Source organism: Myripristis murdjan, chromosome 5 (genome assembly GCF_902150065.1).
Source record: "Myripristis murdjan chromosome 5, fMyrMur1.1, whole genome shotgun sequence".
NCBI classification, from domain to species: Eukaryota; Metazoa; Chordata; class Actinopteri; order Holocentriformes; family Holocentridae; genus Myripristis; species Myripristis murdjan.
The window spans coordinates 18,838,927-18,852,322 of record NC_043984.1 but is presented as its reverse complement, the minus strand read 5'-3'; the positions used below and the strand labels follow the sequence as shown (position 1 = coordinate 18,852,322).

Genomic DNA, 13,396 nt, shown 5'->3' with positions numbered 1-13,396 from the left:
AAGCCTTGCTGGAACAGGCTGGCAGCTCCTCCACTGGGAATAAAACACAAAAGCTTAACATCTGACAGCCTGCAAGCTATTGTCTACTGCATGCTCTCGGTCTCTCTCTCTCTCTCTCTCTCTCTCTCTCTCTCTCTCTCTCTCTCTCTCTCTCTCTCTCACACACACACACACACACACACACACACACACACACACACACACACACACACACACACACACACACTACACTTTTTTAAAAAAAATATTGGATGAATTGTGTTGTCAATAGTCTCTACGCTCCAATCTTTATACCACGACGCCCTCTATCGGTCACTAACAGCAAACACGTACCCGGAAGTAGTATCCAGTCTGTGCCTGTCGAGTAATGTAGCTGCCTCGTGTTTGACCAGGTGGTCCGGCTTCATATTAGCCAAGTTTAACACAACCGGCTCCGACCAAGACTGTCAACAACTTGTGCAAACCAACCGGTGGGCTTATCACACGACTATACCTCATGATTTAGCAGCGGTTAACAGAAATACAGTACTAGCTACCGTTGTTTTGAATCACAACAAACTTTCTAGCCTCTAACAGCTAACGTTAGCAAGCTAGAGAAACCACTGTTGAATTTTCCCGTTGAGTCTTTTATAATGTTTTACACATTAGCAGTGTGTCATAAATGTTTGTGGTCTTATCCAAATGATGTTAATAAACGGTTTTAGCTCTTTGAGATGCGTTATTGGTCGTTAATGACAACACCTAGCTCGTGAAAACGTGAAGTCCTGACAGTTTGAATGCTCTCTGGTGACAGGGTTTCTCTGTTCCGGTTCAACGGGCGCAGGTGAGCCGCTGAGCTGGGATACAGGTGGTGTTAGTGGTCAGCTGTAGCTCGGTGTCCCCGCAAACATGTCAGCACAGGGAGATGGGGATGCAGACCAGGGCGCCGTGACGCTGGGACCGCAGACTGAGGCCATCATCACGGTGACCATCGGAGCCACGGTGCCCACAGGGTTTGAGCACACTGCTGCAGATGAGGTCAAGGAGAAGATTGGGGTTGAAGCCCGGATCAGCAGAGACCGTGGCCGCATTTACTTTCAAATCACTACCGACCAGCTTTTCCAGGTAAGATAGATAGATAGTGTGCTGGAAAATCTTCATTAGTTTTATTATGAGCCTTTGCAAAGGTTTCAGTGCAGTGTCTGATGAAACTAAGCAGCTGACTGACACAAACTGACCATGAACATCAGGTGATCAGTGTATTTATAGAAAACGGGTCATATAAAGGTCATTCAGAGGCTAAGGCATACCAAAAAAATTACTGGACAGTTCCTGTTTGCATATCAGACATTTACTATCAGACAGTTCATGTTGCTTTCTGACTGCAAGCAAATACTAAAGCTAGGCTGTTATTCAAACATAAGACAGCACTTCTGCTAAGTTCCTAAGTTTATGAGGGGTCTAAGTCAAAGCTAAAGAGAGTACAGTGAAATTTTAGGCAATAAAAAGAGAATTTTTATTACCTCACAAGACGTTTGTTTTCATAACCCATACAAACACAAAAACGTACAGATAACCATTCTGCAACATACAGATAGAAATAACCTTCAGCCCTCCCTGTGTCCCAACACATATGCATGTATCACACACACAAATAAGCCTGGGTCCATACTGGGTCACCATGGCAAGTTTGTTGAGCGGCACTGTGGCAGAAGGGACAAAACTTCTGCCAAAGCAAGCACTTCTCCGTTTTATCATCCTGCTTCTACAGCCATGTGGTAGTAGTGTAAAATATTGGTTGAGAGGGTGATCAGAGTCATTCACTATTTTATGTGGAAGGCATGTGATGGCTCTGTCAGTCATTTTTGAGGGATTGGGTGTGGGGGAGTAAATGATTTTTGGAGAGAGCATGTGTGATCCTTTTAAGTTTGTTCTTGCTTGGAGCTTGTGGATGACATGGGTCTCACTGTTGAATTGCAGTGATAACCAAAGCAGATTGTTGCTTGTAGGTGTATGCACCCAAAAGCTTCAGAGCGCACTGTGGTGATGTCCTTTGTGGACACCTGGGATCAAAACAAACAGATTCATAAGATTTATTACTTTTGGGTGGATTTGTTGTTTATATCAAATCCACCCAGAAGTAAAAATGATGTGTTATGATCTAGGCTAATACAGGTCAGTGTTTATTTGAAAAAGGTCTCTCTATTTGTCTGTAAAAATAAATCATTTCTTAGTGATGGTAAAATAATGTTGACACAGACCTTGGGAACTAGACACTGATATTCAAACTATATTCACTGAGGATAGAGCTGCAGAAAAGTCAAAACCAGGTCAAAATTTTTATCAGTCTTCAGTTTATAACCTTCAAAATTTTACAGATGGACCTCATTTTCTGTCTATCTATCTATCTGTCTGTCTGTCTGTTTTTCCCCATCATAGGTACACCTCCTGAGATCTGTGGACAACCTGTTTGTTGTGGTAGATGAATATGAACACTACCAGTTCAAAGATACAAAGGTACATACCCACTGTGTATTTGCAAGTCACACAGCTTACCACACCTTCCTAAGCCAGGGAATCAACCAGAAGTGGCCCTGCTCAGATTTTCCATGTTGTAAAAGAGCCATTACTGAATTGCTGAATCTAAGTATTACCAACTGTCCAAAATATAATTTGTTTATTTGGTTGGTGGGGTTTGGTTGTAGCACAAATAAGTTCATTAGAGGTAACTCCATGGTAATTGATATAACAGGCCTGTGCATTACTCCCAGAGTGCAGTAAGATTAAAATACTGTGTTTTGTACAGGAGGAGACACTGTTGGACTTGCAGCAGCTCGCATCCAAACTCCCCTGGACCAATGCTCTGGAAGTGTGGAAACTAAACAACTCGCTGAAAAAGAAAAGAAGCCGTAGGAAAGGAGGAAATGGCACTAAGGTGAAACCTGACAGTGAGGCCATGGATGCAGGCATGGCTGAAGCTGAGCAGCAGCAGCCACCACAGCCGTTATCTTCTGAAAGCCAGGCTAAAGAGGAGAGCACACCTGAGTTAGAAACCATCGCCCAGGAGCCAGAGGAGTCGGCACCCGAGGCCAAGCTTATCAAGTTCCGTGTGACATGCAGCCGGGCCGGTGACAAACACAGCTTTTCCTCCAACGAGGCTGCCAGAGACTTTGGTGGTGCTGTGCAAGAATTCTTCCAGTGGAAAGCAGACATGACTAAGTTTGATATTGAGGTAGGTGTGGTTGCTGGGATTGGACTGACTGAATACCACTGCACCAGCCAAAATAAACTTTACCCCGTCATATGAATCTGTAGGGAACACCTCAAATGTTTAGCCTTTAGGAGTGACAAAAGAAAGAATAACAGCTCTGGTTATGAACACTTTCCATGATAAACAGATGTGGTCACAGTGTGTGACACTTTAATAATTGAGACATTTTCAGGTATTATTAAAGGTGCATCATGCCAAATTGCCAAAGGTCAGTGGAGGTGTGGAACCTTTTGACTACATGACTACTAAAAAAATATATATATATTAAAAAAAAATTATAAAATTATAATCAAAAATAATTTGATGGTTGAGCCATCATAGTTCTCATCACTGACTTTATTCACTAATAAAATAAGGTGCTTGTTCCACATTTTTTGTCAGTTTAGACTAAAGCGTCCTTATTTCAGTTGACCTTTGGAAATTTTGCATAGTGCACATGTAAGTATTACAACTGTTGGTCTGTCAAATTCATCACAGACTGTTCTCACCCAGAGATGATAATTGGGGATCTCTGCCACACTCTAGATTTCAAAGCATTTCAGTGTTTCGCTCTAGGGTTTTCAGTATTAGTTGCCAGTTGTGTGTAATTATGGCATCAGAACCATGTTTTGCCCACAAAACTTATTCTACTATCAGTTTCAGTTCAATCATGTTCTGATTCGGTTCATATTTGGATTTTTGTAACTTTACTGGCATTGCCCTGTGTGTGTTTGTTTTGGCCAGGTAGATTTGTTTACGGAAGGTGCATGGACAAGTCCACAACTATGTGTCTTAGGTTATCTTTATGGTTTCTCAATCATGTGTCTGCAGGTCTTACTGAACATACATAATCAAGAGGTTGTGATTGGCATTGCACTGACAGAGGAGAGTCTTCATAGGAGAACCATCACTCACTTTGGACCCACTACTCTGCGTTCCACCCTGTGCTATGGCATGCTAAGGTAACTTTGTAACACCAGTTTCCCTGATACTGGAGGTAAGGTAATACCTTCTGGCCCTGTTAACATGACTCTGTTGTAAAGCTGTGGTTGAGATATTAATCCTTACTTTATTTCCAGGGTCAGTTATGTAATACAGTTATTGGCATTATTTCTGTGTCCTACAATTAGGGTGCCACGTTGACTCTGCAATATCATGAATGGTGAACATCTTCAGAGTCACAAAAGTTGGATTTCTCTTGTTAGATATTTCCATTTTAAAGTATAAGATGTAAACTTTGAAAATATGTTTTTTAAATAAGATTTATTTGGATAGCACGTAGACCTTGTTCAGACTGCAGGCAAGTCAGGTTTGTTTCTCAAAACAGATCTTAAAGACAGTCTTCCACACTGTTATTGGCAAATGATCAGATCTGATTTGTGTGTCCAGACATCACCAGTGTATCTACATGGGTTGCTGTGGTAACAAAATAGGCAGGTGATGCGGCTTTCCAACATGGAAGCATGACAGATGTACAGAGATGTCCTCCCAAAGTGCCAACAGACAATTTATTTCAGTATCTGTCCACAGACTGTTGTTCTCTGTGTTGTCCTCCATACCGCTCTGCTGGTAGCAGGGTGGACTCTCTCGTGCACTTGCGTCACTCTGGATTTGACGTTATCATTGTGTCTCGCATTACAAGTGATGCAAAAGACAGTTTGAAATCTGGCCAGAGTATGCTGCCTGAGACGCATTCATAGAAATCTGATTGGAATCGCATTTCAAACCACCTCCAAATATAGCTTGGATTCAAATAGCAAAAATCACATTTCATGCTTTTGGGTTTTTTGTTTTTTGTTTTTTTTTTGTTTTTGTTTTTTTGCCATCCAGACTTACAATTTTGGCTGGCAGTCTGAACAAGGCCATATTGATAGTCTCAAAGCTTCATAATGGCCACATTATGAAACACTAAATGCATATGGCACCCTCTAACCATAGGTCTTCAGTGAAAACAAGGAAAAATTTCATTACAAAAAAAAAGGTAAAGAAAGTTGCAGAAGGGTCTCACAGAGAGGGGATCCCCTTCCAGAATAATAAGGTGTACAGTCAGTGTTGAGATTGAGCATCAAAGTGTCAAATATTTAAATAACATATAATAAACAAAATACACACTAAAAAAAGAAAAAGAGCATTGGTGCGGGGCATCAGCACCAGTTCACTCGCCATCATAATTGTTGTTAGCATCATGAGAGTAACAGCTGATACAGAGACTGGCCTTTGGAGAAGCTGAGAACAACAGCCAGGGCCAGAAACCAGTTGGAGGTATCAGAGAAAACACCTGACGGATGGTTGACATGTACTGAGTGTGTGGCTTGGTATTCCATTAAAGGACAGTGCCAATCTATTTTAAATTTGTGCTAATCATTTAGATTACATCTCTCATTAAGGTAATTCTCAGCACAGTCAGTGTACTTTCTTCTGTAGATATCAGGTTTTGTTTTCCTACCTTCTGTAGAACCTGTTGGCTGCCATTCATTTTCTTCTGGTATGAAAAACATCTTACACAGTTGAAAAAATGCCTGATTGAGGCATCGATCACAGTAAATGCCTCACCTTACAATTATTTTGTCAAATATTTTCCTGTTTTGTTGTTATGCTGTTGTGCTCAAGTGTGAGTGAGATGAAAGTGTTCACCAGAAAACACGCCTTCTTTACAGTGTACCCTTAAAAATGTTATTGTCACATCTATATTTTTGTTTACAACAGACTCATTAGTGGAGAGGTTAGCCATTGAAATGCTTGTAAATTTTAAAATGGCAAAAATAGACAATATGTTAATAATTCAATTAGATAAGGCACACGCACATATGAAAATGTTGGGAGGGGATTTAATAAACACTCCTGAACAGTTTGTAAGTTTTAGTCTGGCATTGTCCTTTGAGTCCAGCAGGTCTTTGTAATCAGTTCCCTTCACAAAATTTCCAAACCAATTTCTATCCACCCCTCTTTCTTGTATGTCTTTTGAAGAAACATGCACTGTTTGCAATAAGAATAATGTCCTAACAGACTTTAAAAAGTATTGTGATCTAATATGCTTTTATTGTCAACACTTTTGTATGTGAAATTAGTTTAGTCGTAAATGATAAAGTGCATTGTCTTGTAGTGGTGCTTGTCCTTTGGGCTAGTGTTTGCACTGGTAGGCAACAGGCATACTCAGTTTTCATTAATTAATAATATTATGGATAACTGTACATGTATAGTATTCATATTCTATTTTCTGTTGACGCAGGCTGTGTAAACCTCAGGCATCAGATATAATACTTGATCCAATGTGTGGGACTGGAGCTATACCATTGGAGGTAGGCCACAGCTGGTGTACATTTTAATTTTAATCTTTACTCAAAATAGACCCACATATCACAGTTGTATAATGATTTTCTTTCATCAGGGGGCCCTAGAATTTCATAATTCTTTCTATATCGCCGGTGACAACAATGACATGGCAGTTAGCCGCACCCTCAACAATATATGTCACATCCAAAAACGAAGAGAAGACAAAGGCAGGTGAGAGTAAAAACAGTTTCCCCTATGCGGGATAAATAAAGCTTACCTTACCTTACCTTACCTTACCTAGAGTGTCAATATTTTTAGCAGTGTCTGATGGGGACTCCTCCTGAACATCCTGTGAGGAGTTTGTTTTAATATCATGAGTTGTGCAAGAATTATGATTTAAAGGTCATTCTCTTGGAACAGTGTACCTGGGTTGCGCATTGACACGGTGCAGTGGGATCTCTGCCATCTACCAGTAAGGACAAGCTCTGTTGACATCATCGTCACTGACATGCCGTTTGGAAAGAGGTACCGTAACAGTTGTGTGATTAAGAATTACAAATTAGTAGTCATACTAAACACGTTAATGTTTGAAATTCACCCCTTTGAATCAACATGGCTTTCATGAAGTATTTAATCCCTCTGTCTATTTCACTTTGTGGTGTTACAGACTAAATTCAAAACTGATTAAATGAGGATTTTTGTCACCAGTCTACACACCATAACCAATAATGCCCAAGTGGAATTTATTTACAGATTTTCCACAACCAAATTTAAAATGTCAAGCTGAATTGTTTTGAACCAGGAAATATTCAGCCCATGTGCAGTGATGCTCTAAAATGAGTTATCAAATGTGCGTGAAGCAACTTTGGACACAGGTTGTCCGTGCAAAAATAAATAAATAAATAAAACAACATTATGGCATCTCTAAAGGTTGTGAAAAATGTGTTGAAAGACTCTGAAGGAGAGTGTGCCACAAAAGATTATGTGGTCTGATAAAGTTGAAAGGTCAACTCATTCGCTGTAATGCAGAGCACTATCTGGCAGAAAAGTGGCAGGGTTCATTGCTTATCTTACTCCATTCCTACTGGTAGGCATGGTGAGGGCTGCAACCCCGTCATGTCTGAGGGATTTTTAAGCGTCACGGGCGAGGACACTTGTAAAGACTGAAAGGGCAACGAAAGGAGCCAAACAAAGGCAAAGTCGTATTAGCATTCCAAATATATCGTCAACCAGAACAACAATTCAACAACAAGCATACATGAATACCAGCAGCACAGTCTCTTCAGAGCAAGACCGGGACTGTCCCTGCATGCACAACCCACAACACAGACCTATTGAAAATTACAGTGAAATTAGAGTGACTTGAAGATAGCTGTCCAGATTCTGCTCATCTAATGTGACAGAGCTTGAGTAAACGTGCAAGGAAGAATATGGTTTGATAATCTTCCAAAGTCAAGTCATGCCAAGCACATACAGATGTATCCAAGAAGACTACAAGCTATAATCACTAAAGGTGCTTCAATGAAGTGTTGCCTTAGGGGGGTGAATACTTACCGTATCGGCATTACTAGAGGGCCACTTAACTCTGCACTGCTTAATGCTGCAATGCTGTAGTGACGTGATCTTGTTATAAAAACCCTCCTTTGCTTGTTCTGCTTGGGGAACAAGCCCAAGCAGATAAAATACAATATATACAACTGCTGGCTGCTGTACCTCGTTGGCAAGTTACATGAGTTGTATGATCTATGAACTAAATGCAGGCTCAGCGGACAAAATATCTTTCTCCAAGCCGCATAGGATACTGTAGTAAATATGTTTTTGGCACCACCGGTTTAACCACTATAGTATTTCTACCATGCTTTTACTAAAAGAAAAGCCATAGTTGGTGATTCACTGTTACACTATCAATTACTGTATTTCCCCTACAGTTTTACATTACAGTGACAGCATGTTTTGGGAGTGTATTTTCAGCAGCAGTGGCTCTACTCAGTGACAATAGAAATACTTTGGAAATATTGTAGGCAGCAATTCGTCTGTGTGTATCCCTCACTCTCAGACCTCATGTTGCTTGTCAGTTTAATCATGAGGGCATGTCTTTGAGAGAATAGGCTACATTTAATTTGATGAAATTAAGAATTTTTTCTTGCCTCGGCCTCAGTAGAGTACATATGGAAGAAACACTGAGTAAACTACCGTTATGAAGAAGTGTCCCTGCTTAAACTAAAACCTGGAATTCTCCAAACTGGAAGTGAAACCTCACTGCAGGCCTTAGATCACATGACCTAAATGCTGACTGTCATTGCTCTCTGTAGAGCCCCACACTACCTAAAAATTAATTTCTTAGGAATTCAGACTGCTGCACCACAAAATGAGGAAAAAGTCAGGGGGGTTGAAAAGCTTCTGATGGAAAAAAAATGTTAAAAAGGAGCGCTTCATGGACTCATTGTTTAGTTTGAGGTGCTCTTTGGAGAGGGATATATGTAGTGCAAAAAAAAAACAGAAGAATTCCAAGGCACTCTCTTAGAAACAGTAAAATGCCTTTATTTGACTGGCATTGTCAAAGTGACATACTAAAACCAACTCCGATGCGTTGGAGTGAAACCTCACTGCAGGCCTCAGATCACATGACCTAAATGCTGACTGGCATTGCTCTCTGTAGAGCCCCACACTACCTAAAAATGAATTTCTTTGGAATTCAGACTGCTGCACCACAAAATGAGGAAAAAGTCAGGGGGGTTGAAAAGCTTCTGATGGCACTGTACATCTATCAGTAATGGTAAGATAAAAAAAAAAAAAAAAACATCTAAAGACAAGTAAAAATGGCATTGTGTCTCTTGTTTTTTTATCTATTTATTTATTTATTTGAAGAATGGGCTCTAAGAAGAAGAACTGGGACCTTTACCCCTCCTGCTTGAGAGAGATGGCTCGAGTGTGCAGACCAGGCTCAGGGAAAGCTGTCCTGTTGACTCAGGACAAGAAATGCTTTTCCAAGGTGATGTATGAAATGTCCTGTTACTAATGATGAATGGACAAGTTACAAATATCTATTACCAAATGAATCCCTGTTGGGTACATTTGTGCCTGATGTCTTGTATAAAGAGGAAGCTATGTTACTTGCTCACACGCACCCTGAGGAATGTCACTTGAGACCGAAACAGTGCTGTCAGAGCTCCTCTGAGTAAATGTATTTTAACATAAACAATAATAATGTCAAATTGTATTGATTTATTCACTCTTTCAAGGTAATGTTTTGGAAAGTTCATCTCAGTATAAGATGTATGCACCATCTTCCTGAAAATGAGTGAGCAATTCATGGTTCTGTTGTCAAACCAGTTAGTACACTGCTTGCATGTGCATGCACTTAAATGCCATACAGCTTAGTTGTTGGGAATTTGTCTCATGACAGAACAACAAACAATCAAAGTATAACACATAATTAAAAAAATAATAACAGATAACCCCCACCCACCCCATACAACATTATATATCCATGGATTTAAGATGTAGCACAATATAAGAATAAAATATCAGGTGCTTTAAGATAGAATAAATTGCAAAATACAATAAAAAAAAAAAAAAAAACAGTAGTAGTTGTTAGTGCTTACTGCTGATGCAGAATCAGGGAGCAATTTAGTAATTAGATGGTTCTGCAGTAAGTGCTGTTGAGGAAATGGCATGTCTCGGTATTTGATGGCCCTGAGTCTTTTTCCTTAGTGGAGCATTATTAAGAGGGTGTTTGCAGGGTGCATGGAGTCCTGTTGTATTTTTAGACCTTTTGCGCTGAATGTGGGTATTGTAGATGTCAAAGAGGGGGCTGAGTTTGCAGCGGATGTTTTTTTAGGCAGAACAAACAAGTCTGAGCTGTGGAGCCATACCACAGATACAGAAAAGGTGAGAAAACCCACCACAGCCTTGTAGGACTGCAGCATACCTTTTCTGGACACCCCAAATGTTTTGAGCTGGTGCAGGAAAAAATAATCATTGGAGGCCTTTTTTTTGATGGTCCAGGTCGAGTTGTCATCACATTTGAGAGAGGAGGGGATTGTTGTTCCAAGAAACTTAAACTGTCCACCATTTCCACCTCCAGACTATTGATGGTCAATGGTGGGTGAGCTTTCCCATCTCTCCGAAAGTCGCCCACCGGAATTTTGTCATGGAAATCATTTTCTAAACAAGACTAAGAGTCTAAACCTCACTAGTGGTCTGTATAAGAGACCAAAGTGGTTGTTTGTGCTGTCTGAGCAAATGAGTAATTTGGTGCCATTGCCATGTTTGGGGGTGTGTGTTGGTCATGGGTCTAAATACTACATTTATAGCCCGCAACGGAAGTGTGACCTCATTGCAAGCCTCAGACCACATGACCTAAAGGGTGAATGGACTCGCTGACCGACATGCCATCAATGTAACACTGCACTATAATTAGCAGGGCTGAACGTCATTAATTTAAATTGTTTGCTTTTTAAGGTGACTTGCCAGTATTAATCGGCTTGTAAGCTCTGCCTTACCTGTACCTGTTGTGGAAAATTGGCTTACATGTTGTTCAGTGATTCAGTGTTTTTTTTAAGGAGAATTTGTGCAATAATCCATTCTTTAAATTAGCTGTTGTATCCCTTTCTAAAGCTGCTGTAGCTATGCATGCACATCTAGCACTGTGGTACTTGTAACGTGCATCATCATTAGCACTCCCTAACCCAAACCCAATGACGACAGGCATCCAGATGGTTTAACAATCTGGGTTTTAACTAGCTTGTCACTCTTAACTCATGAAGTCTAGCCTGGCTCATGATACCTGTTTACTCTACACATAAGTTGGTTTATATTGTCGTTATAGATACATAGTGAGTCACCATGAGGTGGTAGACATATTAGTTCAGCATGACTGGTATTGAGAGAAAAAAGGGGCAAACTGGAGGTGTGTTGTCCCGGCATGTCTGTGTTTCTGTCAGTTTTATGTGTATGTGTTAAGCTTATGTAATACCACTGTTGATGTGAAGTGACTTTGATTGATGTAATAATTTACATATAACCATTACATAATACAGGCCTTCCCAGCCTTGCGGTGCCCCCCTTATATGCAAACCCTGTTTTGCAATGGGAAAACGAACGGATGGGTTCCACCTTTTCCTGAGTACTGTTAACTTTTTTTTTTTTTTTTCACTTATGTAGCCTCTTATCTAGTTTGCAAAATCTACTGTGGTTCCTGCTTAAAAGCCTGCACACACTGAGTAGATTCAATTTAGCCTTAAATCATCTCTAAATAAACATTTAACCACACAAGTGCTCTAGGATTGCATCAGCCCAAGTATTGCAACACACAGGGCTTTTACCAGCGGGATTTGTCTAAGCACAGATCTTATACACAAAACAAATGTCTGTCTCGCTCGCTAGTTTTTCCTGACAAGATTTATGTTGCCCCTCCCTGCAGGCTTTATCCAGGATGGGAGGATTGTGGAGAAAGCTGCACACTGTTTGGGTCAATGTAGGGGGTTTACATGCTGCAGTGTACCTGCTCAAGCGGACAGGAGCAATGTTTGGACAAACTCCTGAGGATGTCCATGAACCACAAGGAATGGCCAACACACCAGAGGATGAAAAGTAACCGAGTGGACTAGAAGCCTTCTTAATCCTTATCCTGTTGGAACGGTTTTCATGATGGATTTAAGAGGCTATGTAGGATCAATATAATTTATTCAGTATTCCCACTTTACAGATTTTATTTTCCTTCATTTTCTTTATTCAGATTTTTCAAACGTGCCAAACAGTTTGTTTATCCGTTTTGTATTGTTAACAGTTGATTTATGAAGGTTGTGGGGTAAATGAAAGAGAAACTCACCTAATGTTTATGTTCAGCAGCAGTTTACCTTCTGTTTGAGTGTGGCTGTTCAGTTGTTCAGGAATCTGGTGAATGTTGTTCTTCCTCTACTCTCAGACTCAATGTGACCTGTTGTTTTTAGAGGAACTTTATGTTGCTTTTGGCTGTGAGAAATAAATGTTTCCAAAGTGTCATAATTGACGAGCATATTCACATAACAATACACTCAGCCAATTATTCAGCCTGGTTGTTTTGACAATGACATGCAATATACAAACACACCCTTATTGTAAGGGGACACTTGTAACCTTTTTGGTTAGCAGGACTATTTCTCACTCCGCAATCTGAACTACTCACAATAGGCGGGGGCTACTAAAACATATCAGATGAGTTTTAAAAGAAGGGATTGTTGGTATGTGTATGACTCAGAAGGAACAACAAAAGATTTTAATCATACATGAACTTAAGCAGACAGGGATATTTTGCTTCCCTCAGTTTGACAGTGAAGTAATCTTCCAACGTCAATCCATAGTGGGTATTTCCCATCAAAGGAAATGCTGCATGTAGGCACATTAAATTTCTTTGGTAGCTCTTGTCAGGAAGTGACGTGTTGGCAAGGAAAAAAAAACATGAATATGTTAAAGTTCTGCAGAGGCGAATTTAATTTTGCAAGGGTATTGATATACACTATATTGACAAAAGTATTGGGACTCCTACACATTACGCCTACAGGAGCTTTTATGACATCCCATTCTAAATCTGTAGGCATTAATATGGAGTTGGTTCCCCCTTTGCAGCTAGAACAGCTTTCACTGTTCTGGGAAGGGTTTCTACAAGATTTTCAGTGTCTGGGAATTTTTGCCCATTCACCCAGAAGAGCATTTGTGAGGTCAGATGCTGATGTTGGATGAGAGGGCCTGACTTACAGTCTCCATTCTAGTTCATCCCAAAGGTGTTGGATGGGGTTGAGGTCAGGTCTCTGTGTGGGCCGGTCAAGTTGTTCCACACCAAACTCGCCCAACCATGTCTTTATGGAGCTTTGCTTTGTGCACTTGGGCTCAGTCATGCTGGGACAGAAAAGG

General features: G+C 40.4%; 1 protein-coding gene across 3 annotated transcripts; it reads left to right on the top strand.

Annotated features, from left to right (window-relative positions):
• The first annotated feature begins 314 nt into the window (after positions 1-314).
• On the top strand, positions 315-12,511 carry thumpd3 (THUMP domain containing 3). Of its 3 annotated transcripts, none has more exons than XM_030051187.1 (10): positions 315-470; positions 794-1,104; positions 2,419-2,496; positions 2,786-3,211; positions 4,061-4,191; positions 6,459-6,528; positions 6,618-6,733; positions 6,923-7,027; positions 9,371-9,494; positions 11,928-12,511. In XM_030051187.1, exons 2-10 carry the CDS (start codon positions 889-891, stop codon positions 12,099-12,101), a joined length of 1,440 nt encoding a protein of 479 aa, XP_029907047.1. In that variant the 5' UTR covers positions 315-470; positions 794-888; the 3' UTR covers positions 12,102-12,511. The 3 variants fall into 3 exon arrangements, with proteins under 3 accessions (XP_029907047.1, XP_029907049.1, XP_029907048.1); XM_030051188.1 differs by having other exon boundaries at positions 320-470; positions 824-1,104; XM_030051189.1 differs by lacking the exons at positions 9,371-9,494; positions 11,928-12,511 and adding an exon at positions 9,202-9,284.
• Positions 12,512-13,396: the final 885 nt, after the last annotated feature.